Source organism: Simochromis diagramma, unplaced genomic scaffold (assembly GCF_900408965.1).
Source record: "Simochromis diagramma unplaced genomic scaffold, fSimDia1.1 OVJJ01000514.1, whole genome shotgun sequence".
In the NCBI taxonomy this organism is placed as follows: Eukaryota; Metazoa; Chordata; class Actinopteri; order Cichliformes; family Cichlidae; genus Simochromis; species Simochromis diagramma.
Genome location: NW_024387346.1, coordinates 2047247 through 2060349, shown reverse-complemented (window position 1 = coordinate 2060349; position 13103 = coordinate 2047247). Strand labels below are relative to the sequence as shown.

The following is a 13103-nucleotide window of genomic DNA, read 5'->3' as shown; positions in this document are numbered from 1 at the left end:
CTGGGAATGAACTAATGATTTGATTCAGGTGTGTTGACACAGGGTGATATCTAAAACCTGCAGGACACCGGCACTTGAGGCCTGGAGTTGCCTACCCCTGCTCTAGATGATGCCACTAAGTGTGGATGTCCCTCTTGTGGTAAATAGCCACACACCATCCCACATGTCATCAAAACCAGGGGCTACAGCACCCAATCGGAACAGCTGTGTCAAGACCCAGGGTAAGATAAAAATGATTTTTATCTGTGGATGAAAAGCAACGCTACTGCAGAGCAGAGTAAATCAAGCAAAACTTCTGTTTGTTTTTAAGGAAAACATTGACGAGGTAAAGTAAGTGCCAACATGCTGGTAGCATGACTTGAGTGAAAAGGAGCATCTTAGAGAGGCATCGTTTCTCAGAAGTAACAGTGGACAGATCTTCCCCAATCTGCAAAACACTGCCTATTAATTATGGAACAGTTTCACAGTGATGCTCCTCCTCCTCATGTACAGTACAAAAGAGTCAGAGAATCTGGAGAAATCTCACAACGGTCAAGCCATAAAATCAATATTGGATGCCCATGACCTCCAAGCATTCAGACGGCATGATTATGTTAAGGTAATCACTGCATGGACTCATGAATCAGGAATCCCGAAACACCTGGGTGAAAGCTGGGTGCTACACAGTGATCCCCCCCCCCCCCCCCTTCCAATTAAACATCCAACATATCTTCTCTGTTCTTTTGTGAAAAAATATGGTTTTATGAGATTTGCAAATCATTGCTGCATGTATGTAAACTTACATGTTATATTCTACCTAAAAAAAATATTGCATTTGGCTAAAATTAGAATAATATAGGCCTGATTCTTGTGTTGTCTTATGCAACAGTTATGGAAGTGACTGGTATGATCACATATTTTGCTGTATCAGCTTCTGAATGTCAGGATTTGCTAACACATTTGTTCATAAATTAAAGGTCTCGGTTTGGCTAAATTTTTCATTGGACTACAAAAAGACTTGTGTTGTTATTATTTACCCTACGAGAACCATCCAGAGTCTATTGAGACATTTCTCTGTGAGTAAAAGTTCAAGAGACAGCACAGCACCGTACTTCCTTCAGTTTCCTTCCGTTATAACCTTTAGAACGCACAACTAACAGAAATGCATGAAAACCACACAGACTGTGTACTTGTACTGTGGCTTCTTAACTTCCTTACTGGGACAAAAAAGTCAGTCCCCAAAAGGTAGATGGTTATATTTTAGGGGGAATATTTATCTTAAGTTTAGGTTTGGAAATATTCAGGATAACAATGTAAGTCATAAGTTAAGTATTGCCCTCTAAAACTTCCTTGTAGGGACAAAAAAAAAGTCTACATGAGTTAAATCACAATGTTTTAGGGTAAAGATGTGGTTTAAAGTTTAGTCTAACCCAGCCATGGCTGGGCCACAAGCCAGTGTACTCACTGTTCATAAACTATGTTTGTTGCAGACAATGGAAGAAGAAGAAAGGGGAAAGGCATCTTCAGAGACGAGAGAGAAGGAAAGGCAGGAGTTTGGGGTTGAGAGTTGGGTCTTTAAATGTAGGGACTGTGATCGGCAAAGGAAGAGAGCTGGATAACACGATGGAAAGAAGGAAAGATAGATATATGACTTGGACAGACCGGGTGTAAGAGAAGCAAAGCCAGGAGCAGTGGGGGTCAATGCACTAAAGGTTGGATTTCAGGTAGAAAAGAAAGGAAATCTGGAGTAAGTTGGGTGATGTATAAGAAAGTAGGAAGGTGCACACAGGTGGAGTACTTCTACTACAGAAAGTGCAATCCGAAAAACATATGAGACTGCAAGGTGGTGTCGGGGGAGAATGTAGGCAGGAAGTGAGATGAGTTAGTTACTTAGGGATGCAGACTTGAGACTGGAGCAGCCAGGATCGGACCACCAAGGTCCCTGTACACCAGGAGTGTGTAAAATGTTCACCACAACTGTAGAGCAGAAGAGAGGTGATGAACAGTGAGCAGCAGAATGGCTTTGTGCTAAGAAAGTGCACTACAGATGTGATGTTTGCTTTGAGGGTGTTAATAGAGAAGTGTAGAGGAGGTCAGGAGTTGCAGTGTGACTGTCAATTCTTTGTGGATCTTGAGAAAGAGGAACTGTAGAAATGCACGAGGAAGTCAGGACAGCAAGACAGTGGTGAGATGTCTGGAAGGAGTGCCGGAGGTGTTCAAAGTGGGGGTGGGATTACATCAGGGACTGGCTCTGAGCCCCTTCTTGTTCACAGCGGCAATGGACAGGTTGATGATGATGGCAGCCAGGATGTTTGCAGAGTAGGAAGCAGGTGGAGGAGAGTATGGAGAGGTGGAGGTATGCACTGGAGAGAAGAGGAATGAAAGTTAGTAAAAGCAAGACAGAACACATATGTGTGAATGAGAGATAGACCAGTGAAAAGATGAACATGCCAGGACTACAGAGAGTGAAGGTAAATGAGTTTAAATACCCGGGGTCAACCATCAGAAGCACAAAGCACAAAGATCTGGGTGAGGGCAGATAGCTGCCGCTCCCTGTGCCTGGTTCTGCCGGAGCTTTCTTCCTGTTAAAAACTTTTCCTTCCCACTGTCGCCAAGTGCTTCTCAAAGGAGGAATTTGATTGCTGGGGTTTTCTCAGTATTATTGTAGGGTCTTTGCCTTAAAGACCACAGCTTCTTGAGGTGACTTCTGTTGCGATTTTGGTGCTCTACAAATAAAAGTGAAATGAAGTGTATAGAAGAGAGTGCAAACAAAGTGGAGTGGGTGAAGATGAATGTGAAAGGGAATGTTTACAAGATGGTAGTGAGACCTGCTGCCATGTAGTGTGTTTTGGAGACTGTAGCACTAACAAAAAGATGAGAAGTCGAGCTGGACGTGGCAGAGCTGAAGACGTTAAAGTTTTCATCTCAGTATGACCAGGATTAGAAATTAGTACATCGGAGGGACAGTTTAGATTGAGCATTTTGGAGACAGCGTTAGAGGCAAGCCTGAGATGGTATGAACATGTGCAGAGGATGGATAGCAGATGTGGAATATGGAGCTCCCAGGCAGGATGGATGGATTAAACTGGTTTTAGTCCACAAAGAACAATCTGCTCTGTCTACATGGTGCTTGATGTCTGCCCATCTTATCAGAAATTACATTTGTCACTTGAAGTGGGACTAATTCATGAACAAATATCTGGAATGAAAATTACACTACATCTTTATATAACCTACATCACTGCAGTCATCACAGCCATCTCTCTTTACACGCATTCATTTTTCATGCTTTGTGTTACTTATTTTTGGATCGTGTAACTGCGCTTCGGCCTCTCTCTGTATCCAGTGGATGGCAGCAGCGAGGGGTATTCTGCTTGTTGTTGATGCTGAGGAAGCTTCTCCTCCACTTCTGCATCTAAAGAGACAAGCACGAACTTCCTGTGTGATCTCCGTTCAGCTGACTTCACCCTGGCTGCCTCTCTGGGAGGCTTACAGGCTGTGCAGTCTGGGGGATAGAGAGCCTTCTGTGGGCGGTGTACAGCTCGCAGAGACGCTTGGAATATTCTTGCAGAAGCATCAACAGAAGACCAGCAGCAGCAGCCATAAATGTGGATTGTTTACACCGGTCGGTCGAGCCGTTCCTGCTTCCCCGCCTCCCAGCGACTCCGAGCGGCCGACTGTGCTCAGCAGCGTAGCCGCAGATAGCGTCAGTGGAACGGGGCTGATGGCCCTGGTGCTCGGCCCGGCCTCCATCACCCTCAGCGTCTGCCCGTGAGACTCCTAGAGAGCTACAAAGCCACACCGCTACATCTAGTCGCCTCAAGTCCCGTGGGAAGAGCGGAGAAAGGAGAGGCGGAGCGGGGCTCAGCATCGCACCGTGCATGGTGCTGCGGTGTCGGAGGGAGTGGATGTGCAGCCAGAGCTGACCCAGAGATGGCTGTTCTCAAACTGGCCGACCAGGTAGGACCAGCTAGCCAGTTAGCTTAGCTTCCAGACCTGCAGAAGCACAGTATTTCTCCTCCTGTGTGGTAGGAAAGTGTTTCAGTAGCACATGTTGTGCTATTTAGTTTTATACAGCCTAGAAAATAATAAAATAGATTCCTTCCCTACAGATTGGGCACAGGACTCTATCAATAAATTAGCATAACACTAAAAAAAGAAAATGGCCTTATTATTTGTTGTAAATGTCGTTAAAATGGTGACAGCTCATCTGTCTCACATTTCCTGTTCTGTTTCCTCCTGTAAGCTGTTAATGTCTTCAGTAACTACTGTGTTGAAGTCAAAGTACCCGAGTATGTCCCAGGGAAGGCCCCTAAGTTTGAAAACAATACTTTCAAGCTTTGTATTCTTGGACTTTGCTAAAATAGACTCGCACAGTTCACAGTTTTAAGTATGGATCACTGACTCTTTATGCATCCTCTCAGTGCAACCTGTCTGAATCAGGCTGCTTCAGCTCCTTCCTCTTTAAGGTCCCCTCCCTAAAAGTCCGCCTTCAAACCCATTGGCCAGTTTCTGAAATGCTGCAGAGTAGTAACACTCAGCCCATGTAAATTGTATTGCTTCTACTTCTGGGCCATCTTTTGCCCATGAGATGATTTATCATCATTTCATTTAAAATCTTTTAAAAACACTCATATAAAATGTGCATTTTGGTGCACACAGTATAGTGTAATTAATCTGTAACTGACTTATTAAACTTGCTTCTTGGTAAAAATGAACAAAAGCCAAGTATGTCTTTTGTTCTTATAGATCCTGCTTTTCTTCTTATATAGTGCTTTTCTACTCTGTTCAGTGGTAGACTGTGAATTAATGAACTAGCTGATAATCAGAAGCTATTGTGCTCTGTAATTAACACTTTAAAGTATCCCAGTCTAACAGTCTTCAAATGTCTTTCTTTGTTAAACCACAAAATTTAAAGTTGTCTTTGAAAAAGCTAAAATCTTCGTTCAGTAAGAGAAATTAAGAGAAAGAAATTCTTTTTCTGTTTATTGACTGATTGTTTCACCTTGAACATGTCGAAGAGGAGCTTAGAGAATATTTTACTTTGAAGGAGATTTAATCAGACAATTTTTATGTAGAATTCTGGCTGAAATATTTACTTGATGAATTATTCAGTATAATATTAAAATGATTTTAACCTGTCCATTTTTTGAAACTCAATTTTTCAACCACAGTGTTTCTTTTTTTCCTTTTTTGTTTGAATTCAAAGTACACAGACTAAATTTGAGGTTTGAATTATTAGTTGAAGTCATTCACAGCTATCAGTTTGGCTCTTGTTAATTTCAAGATATCAACAAATCGAGCAAATTCTTTTAGTCTTGAATTAAACAAACAACATATGAAACAAAAATAAAGCAAAACAAAACAAACATACATAAATCAAAAACAAGAAATAAGCAAGCCCCACCACAGTATAGTTTCTTTCATATGAAAAATACAGAATGTGTAACTTTGCAGATTCACAAGTTATGGAAAAACAAACAAACAAAAAAAAACCCCCAAAAAGAACTAAAACAGCATTTCCAGCAACATTACCGTCCTGGGTTAACTCTGTTTTCTTCATTCTTATACTTATTTAAAATTAGGTTTTTATATTTTAATTTAAACTGGTTTGTTTTTACTTTCTTTTATTTCTTCTGTTAGACTGTTCCATAATTTAACTCCTGCAATTGAGACAGACATAGTTTTTAAAGTTGTTCTAGCACTTTGTATCTTTAAATTCCATTTCCCTCTTAAGTTATACCCACCTTCTCTTTCTATGAACAATTTACAGATTTCTTTTGGAAGCAATTTATTTCTTACTTTATACATTATTTGCGCTGTTTTAAGCTGCACCAAGTCTTGGAATTTAATAGCTTGCATTTTGACAAAGAGTGCATTTGTACCTGTAGGTCCCTGTACCTGTGCCCCACAATGAAAATGTTAAAAATGCTTACTGGCTGTATGTCAGCAGTGCTGTCATGTTTCAGATTCCTTGTGAAAGACCTCCAAAATGACCTCCAACTCAAAAAATTTTAATTGTCCCAAGGAGACATACTTGACATGATGTGTACAGTACTCTTCAGCAGAGGTTGAAAAATAAGAATTTTTATTTAAACAAGTCATAAACAAGCAGCCCTAAAGGTGTTCAGAGAAATATAAATTTGAACATTTACATTTAAAACTCGGGCACAGTCTGCGACTGTTATGTTACTTTACAGTCACACACTGGTTAAAAAGTACAATTAGACAAACTGCTACAAAAAGAATCACAAACGTGACAAAGAAACACTTAAAGGCTACAAAGAAGCTTGTAACAGCTACAGGACACAATATTGCTACAAAGAGACACTTACTGGCTACAAAGAGATAGTTGTTGATAACAAAGACACACAACAGCTACAAATAGACAAATGATGGCTGCACATAGACAACCAGCTACATATGGGCACAAAATGAAGAGATACACAGTGACTACAAAGATCTCTCTGTGGGCAGCAGCACAGATACACACCTCTCTGAGCAGATGTGAGCATGGAAGTGTAAAAGTACATGATTTTGTAAATAAAAATTCAAAAGCAACACCACCTATTAAAACAGGACTTTGAGAATCACGACCCTCAGAGGTCCTTCATAATCTCACATTAAGATTTTTTTTCAAAGTTAACCGACTCAGCATCTCTCTGCAGAGCTCTCATGTGGCCATGTGAGATATGTCTTGAGGGAAGCAAGAGCTGCTGTCAGAGTGTGTGTGTGTGTGTCTGTGTGTATGACCTAGAAGTGTAGCACTTCCTGTTATTTTCAGACATGCTGATGATGCCTGATAACTGGATGCCTCAGACTTTTTTCTTTTCATCCCGGGCTTATCAACAGTGGGTACCATAACAATCCCACTGCTGTAACGTCTCTTTTAACTTGTCATCTGCTGAATTGATTCCGAGGTTGACGTCATGTCTAAAATTCCTCGGATGTGTTTGTGAATAAACATCAACTTTTTTTTTTTCTCTCTCGTTTTTTGTGCGTGCGTGGAAATGAAAGACTCTGTGGGGTTAAAAAAAAACCTCATCGCAGAACGCAAAGGAAGTACAGGAAGTCGTTGACTTCTGACTTTGTGCCAAAGCACAGTTATGTGTCTGTTGTAGATGTGCACACGATTTGAAGCAGGTGAAACATTGAGACCTCTTTAAAAATGACTGCAAACAGAAATGGGAACGATTTTGTCCTTTTCAAATACGTAATTGTTCGTGTTAAACTCAACTTTTAAAACGTTCTCAACTTTCTTTATAATTAGCCCCAAACCATAGGATTGTCTTTACAAAGCTGAATAGTGGATCATGTTCAGGAAATTACAAGGAAAGTTTCCAGGTAATTACAAGGACAAAACGAAACTTGTTACGCTTTCACTGTTTGAGGAAGTCTGAAGTGTGCCACTGAGCCTGAGGAGAAGAGACTGAGCCAGTATGAGGCCTGTTACCTCGGGCATCAGCGGAAATTAAGGCATTGTTGCAGAGCACATATATTTCAGATTAGCCTGCTAGTGTGTTTGGAGGATGCCAGTGGAATGAAAACATTGGTAATCAGATGCAGGATGTTTGTGCAGTATAAGGTGGAGAGAGGATTGTCCTGCACCGGCCCAGAACCTCAGGTTCTAATAGCTGGTTCCACTCGGTTCTTGTTCACGATTAGTAAAATCAGTGTTCAGAAATTCCCCCAAAAAACACATGTACTGAATGCTAATGACCCAGCTTGCTTTTAGAAGCAGCACTCCATTAGCTTAAACAGGATAGCATAAGCCAAAACATGTTAATGGTAGCTGATTGATGAATCTAAACTGGACAACATTAGTACATTAGTGAATGTATGCATATTGGTGTTTGTGAGATTTGAATGTCACAGTTCACATGCAGCAAAAGCTACTTAAAAAGTTACAAGCAGCTTCCAGGTCACCTTATGAACCGTAGCTGAGTTAGCCAGACACAATGTCACCCATTGATTGGTGAAATCTGTTTCGACGTCTCAAGATGAGCGTTTCTGCTGTTGCAAAGAAATGGACGTACCGAGGATGAGCAGGTTTGACTGTGAAATTGCGTGCTCATTGGTTAATGACTCCTTATTGACAGCTTGTTACCCATGAGTGTGCGGTGTCTTCCCATGGATAATCCTCGATTTTGAATCATGGTACGAACAAGATTTTCAAAAAAGATCTTTTTCATCAGTATGATCAAAAATGAGTGAGTGAGCTATTTTCTTGTAGACTTCTATAAGACTGGAAGTCGTCTTGCAACCACGTCTTTGGCCTTCACGTGGAATTTAGGTTTAAGGAACTTTCATCTTGGCTTCATTTTTGCACCAACAAATAAAGCTCAGTGAATTTCCACGTCTTCTGCTGTTTGTGGCCCAAACAGGGTTCTATTAATTACTGATTTAGACCAAAGAAAAATAAGGTCAGGTGCTTTCATAAATGTTAAGCTAACATTAGCCTTTGACAGCATTGCTACTCCACAAACAACAATGGCTCCTGACTAGTTACTAGTGTTAAAAACATCTCCCGCATCCCTATAACCTGTTGTTAAATCCAGGCTTTGTGGAGGATTACACCAGGTGTAGATCCAGGTGTCTCATTGGTTGCACACCTCAAAGTTGAGATAGGTTTATATTGGGACATGCCTACTTCAAGGCACTAGTGGTTTTGTTTTTTTGCCAGTAGTCACTTGAAACTGCTGAACGTCACTGACTTTCTTTGGTCTGTAGTCACCACACCGCTGCAAATCTTTCCTTCCTTGACAGTACTTGTATTTTTTGACTTTTGTTCCTCTTTAACTTATCCCTCATCCTCTACCCATTTGCTAAATATCCTCATACGTGATCCTTGCGTCTGTATACCAGTAAGTTTAAATACATTTGGAAAAAAGGGCTGAAAATAACTTCTGTGCTGATTTCATTACATAACATTTTCCAAGTGAGTTGAGAACATGACCTTTTTAGGGACAGAATAGTCATTAACAGCAATCAGCACATACTTGGGAAAAAGTAGTAAAAATATTCATCAGCTTTCAGAGTTACTGCAAAAATTTTCTTCTAGTAGCTCTTGTGTGAGCACGTGTTCGATTTCTCTGATTTATAGAGTTTGGGCCTTTTAAACAGTTGACATACTTGAACTTGAGAATAGAAGAAGTGTGACTTTTATTTAAAATATATAATTATTAGATCCTTAACACAAAAAGGCATATGTTATGGCCAAATATGTTTGGCTGTTACCGGCAGGCTGACACTGCACGTTGAAGAGCATTTTCTCAACGTTATTGGTTACTAACGGGATGTTGGTCACATTGGTTCTGCCTTAAGGCTAATGGGAAGTGTGTGTGTGTTTGTGTTTGCGTGCGTGAATGTGTGCAAGCTGCAATAATGAGCTCCTGTGTTTGAAATAGCCTGTGGGGATGATATACCAGGAAGACTAGTGCAGAAAGCCAAGTCCTGATGTCATTTCCTGTCTAAACCTGTCTTCCTCAAGCTTCACTGCATTTCTCACTTAGCATTTCTCTGAGTTATTGGATTTATTTACTAGAGTTCCCAACAGAGGACACTAGCTTTTCTACTAAGGTATTCCCCTGACACATTCTATGAATCGTTGCCTTCTTGTGGCAGTACCAGCCAACTCCTGAGAGATGCCAGCTGAGTGTTTTTGTTACAGCCACTAAGCATCGAGCTAAATATGCCTATAATCCTGACTCCATCACTGCAACTTTGTGAGTGTGGGAACGAGCATAGATGAGCTCATTTGCATTATTGTGTGACTCTGTCAGTGTTACACATTAGATCTGATCTGAACTTGCAGCTTTAAACATTAGTGTGGTAGAAAAGCAACTCCTGTGTACTGCAAGTAAAAGTAACAGCTACAGTCCTGCGACATGCTGCGCACACGTGTCTGCCTTCACTCTCAGCAGTGAGTGAGATGATGGATGCTGCAGCAAAATTACATTCAGGGGAATGAAACAGTCAGATGAGGAAGAAGTGTTGTGGCGTGCTGTATTTTTTAAAGCAGAAGTGAAAAACTTCTCTGTGGTTGGTTCCTCTCTCAGGTTTCTGAGAAGGAGAGACTGTGTAACAGGAAGTGAGGCAGGAGTAGCAGAAACGCACAGGAAGTGAAGTGAGGCCTCCCTCTGCTCAGCCTGGTTCATAAATAACACAATGAGCACAATCTACACATCATCTACATTTCGGTTTCAATTTTGCAAATTTTTAAATTGAGACATTTTGACTATATTTGTAATTGTGTTTTTAGTATTTTTTTTAACCTCTTAAGCCCCAAGCCTAACTGATCTCCTGCCTTTTGCCCCTGTATCAGGGGGTGTTGGGGCTTAAGAGGTTAAGTAAAGGAGCTATATCTGTTTGTTTTCACGTTTTCAAATGGGAGCATTTGCTGTTGTCTTTAAAAAAAATCATTTTCTAAAAACTGCTAGTTCTTAGCATCCTGTTACTCTTGTTCCCCAATACAAATTTGCCGCCTTCAGAATATTAATAATTTATAAAAAATAACAATAAAGAAACATATTTAGATATTAATGCTTAAAATATTTTGTAATGATATTAACCTGCTACTGATGTTGCTATGACAATGATATCATAGCAACATAACATACTAGCCTAAAAAAAAGAATAGTTAGCTCCTTTGCTAGCCTGAACAAGCTAACATCACCTGCTATTTTAGCCCAAATAGTATAACACCAGTGATAATGACTTTATTTTGTTTAGGTTATTGTACATTAGATACAATAACCTAAACAAAATAAAGCTAGCTGATAATTTAATAGATTAAGCAGAATGAGATAAACTGAACCTAAACTGGGTACATTACCTGCAATCCTCATAGGCTAAAGTAGAAAATAGAGGTACAGTTTTAAAAAGTCATGAGTTTATATAATGTCAGTGCATAGATCATGATTGTGTTTCAGAATTTAATCCATGCTAGTTTCAAAACAGGTTAATCGTTAACAGAAATGTAATCAGGAAAAATGATATTCCCATACTTTGCTTCCAAAGAACCAGAACTTGTTCTAATTTGTCAGAATCTTCCTTTTCAGGGTTTGCCTTTGGACATTGGCTGCTGTTTCACTCGTGACAATTTTGATTGTTAAATTTATTTATTTATTTAATACAAACATTTAAAGAACATATTTGGCTTTAATACTGTTTAGCAAAACCTGCATGAACCTGAACCTAAAAACTGGCCTTTAAGTCCGCCACATGTTGTCCCAGTTTTCTGTGTTTTTGCATTCTTCAAAAGCCTCTGATATCTGCTGTTTGGGCCTGTATTTACCTCACCTCTCTCATCCTGAAAAGAATAATAGGGGCATCGGAGACACTGAGCCCTTTTTTATTTTTGTGATGTGTATCTACCAAAAATTTGCACAGTAGTTTCTCTGTCTCACAGAGAAACGGGAGATATAAGAAGTAAGGGAAGGCTTGCATTTCTTTTGTGTACAGTCTGCAGTTTTTGTACACGCTGCAGCTTTAAGTACTGCACACATAGGCAGCACTTCATACCGTGGGAAGGATCATAGCCTTTTGTAACGTCCGTAGTGGTCACGTGACTGTGTTCTTTCTCGTCCCCACAGCCTCCTCTCATCCAGGCAATCTTCAGTGGAGATTCTGAAGAGATCCGTATGCTCATATACAAGTCTGAAGACATCAATGCTCTGGTATGGTCACATGTACACCAAACAGGCATTCTGTCTCTGTGCATGTGAAACACTCACCTATTCATATTTTCCACAGAGCAGATGGTTTGTATTCACAAATAAACTGTATGCAGGTACTTACCTCACTGGCTGCTGCTGTGAAGTGGAGGAAGAGTGAGCTCTTTTTTTTTTTTTTTTTAGCTCTTGGTTTCTACATTTATACACATGACAGATGTGTATAAGTGACACATGATAAAAAGTTCACCCTGCATGTGCTGAATTTATAAAGAATATCAATCTAATTTAAGTGGTTTCACCATAACTCTGTTCATCCAGGACACAAATATTCACACAAAGCACTTGTGTTCTCGCCATCGTCTGTAAGCGTGCATGTTTTAGTGCAGAAAAAGTTTCCTTTGCCCAAAGTCAGCTTTTAGGGAAATAAAACTGGACTCGGTGGCAACCACCTTTTTCTTCGTTCCAACCCCCACTTCCTGTTTTAGAATGAGAGAATTAGGGCTCCGAGTTAAGAATCAGTAAAACCAGAGTTCAGGGTGAGTGTTTATTTACACATCTGCTCATATGGGTATAAATACACAACACATGTCGGGGCTGTCCTCTCTGCTTATGTCAGCCCACTCAGCCAGTGTGATGGGCATTTATTCAATGAGACGCTCTGAGCACGAGGTCACTGATCCTCTACTCATCTGTGACCTCATACCAGCTGCATGAATGGAAATAGCACTGGATTTAAATACTTATAGATCCATCTGTTGATGGTACGCTGTATGTTTGGTAAATGTAAACAGAGGCTTTTGTGTTTACAGGAAAACTCCACAGAGCGCTCTAAATGTTGCTGTGCAGACTGGCTTTGCCTTCGAGAAATGCAGAACAACTGCAAGGATGTACAAAAGAGCCACACATAGACAAAAAACACCCCCAAAGAAACATAAAGACACATATAACTGCCACACAGAGACACAGAAACGACCACAAAGGGGCAACCCCCCCACGACAACAACCACAGAGACTCGATCAAACAGCCGCAAAGTCATACAAGCAGATAACAGAAACCATCACAGAGGGAAAATTGCCAGAAGACAATTAGGACTGTAACTGTGTGACATGTGCTCATATGTGGGAGGGTCACTTGTCTCATAACGCACCACTGTTCCTCCATCAGGATGCAGAGAAGCGCACTCCGCTGCATGCAGCAGCCTTCCTGGGCGATGGCGAGATCACCGAACTCCTCATCCTCTCGGGTAAAACACGCCACGTCTTTCTTGCAGATTTCAGCTGTTTTTGTTGTTGTTTTTTATTGAATGAATGTAGATGTGGAGCTTTATGACATTTAAAGCATCCCAGATAAAATACAGTTAGCTCGTGTCCAATTTAAAAACAAACACACAAACTAACCCCTACATTGTTTTGATAATATTAAATTGCCTAAAACTTTACGTAGCCCGG

General features: G+C 40.5%; 1 protein-coding gene across 4 annotated transcripts in view; it reads left to right on the top strand.

The window, feature by feature from the left end:
• The first annotated feature begins 3373 nt into the window (after positions 1-3373).
• The window catches only part of ankrd44 (ankyrin repeat domain 44), a 33474-nt gene continuing 23744 nt past the window's right edge, over positions 3374-13103 (top strand). For 2 of the 4 annotated variants that reach the window (XM_040006765.1, XM_040006767.1), the window contains exons 1-3: positions 3375-3939; positions 11574-11657; positions 12820-12898. In XM_040006765.1, coding sequence (XP_039862699.1) covers positions 3913-3939; positions 11574-11657; positions 12820-12898 — 190 coding nt within the window. In that variant the 5' untranslated portion in view covers positions 3375-3912. Of the gene's footprint in view, positions 10848-11573; positions 11658-12819; positions 12899-13103 lie in introns of all 4 variants that reach the window. The other 2 variants (XM_040006764.1, XM_040006766.1) reach the window with 2 other exon arrangements.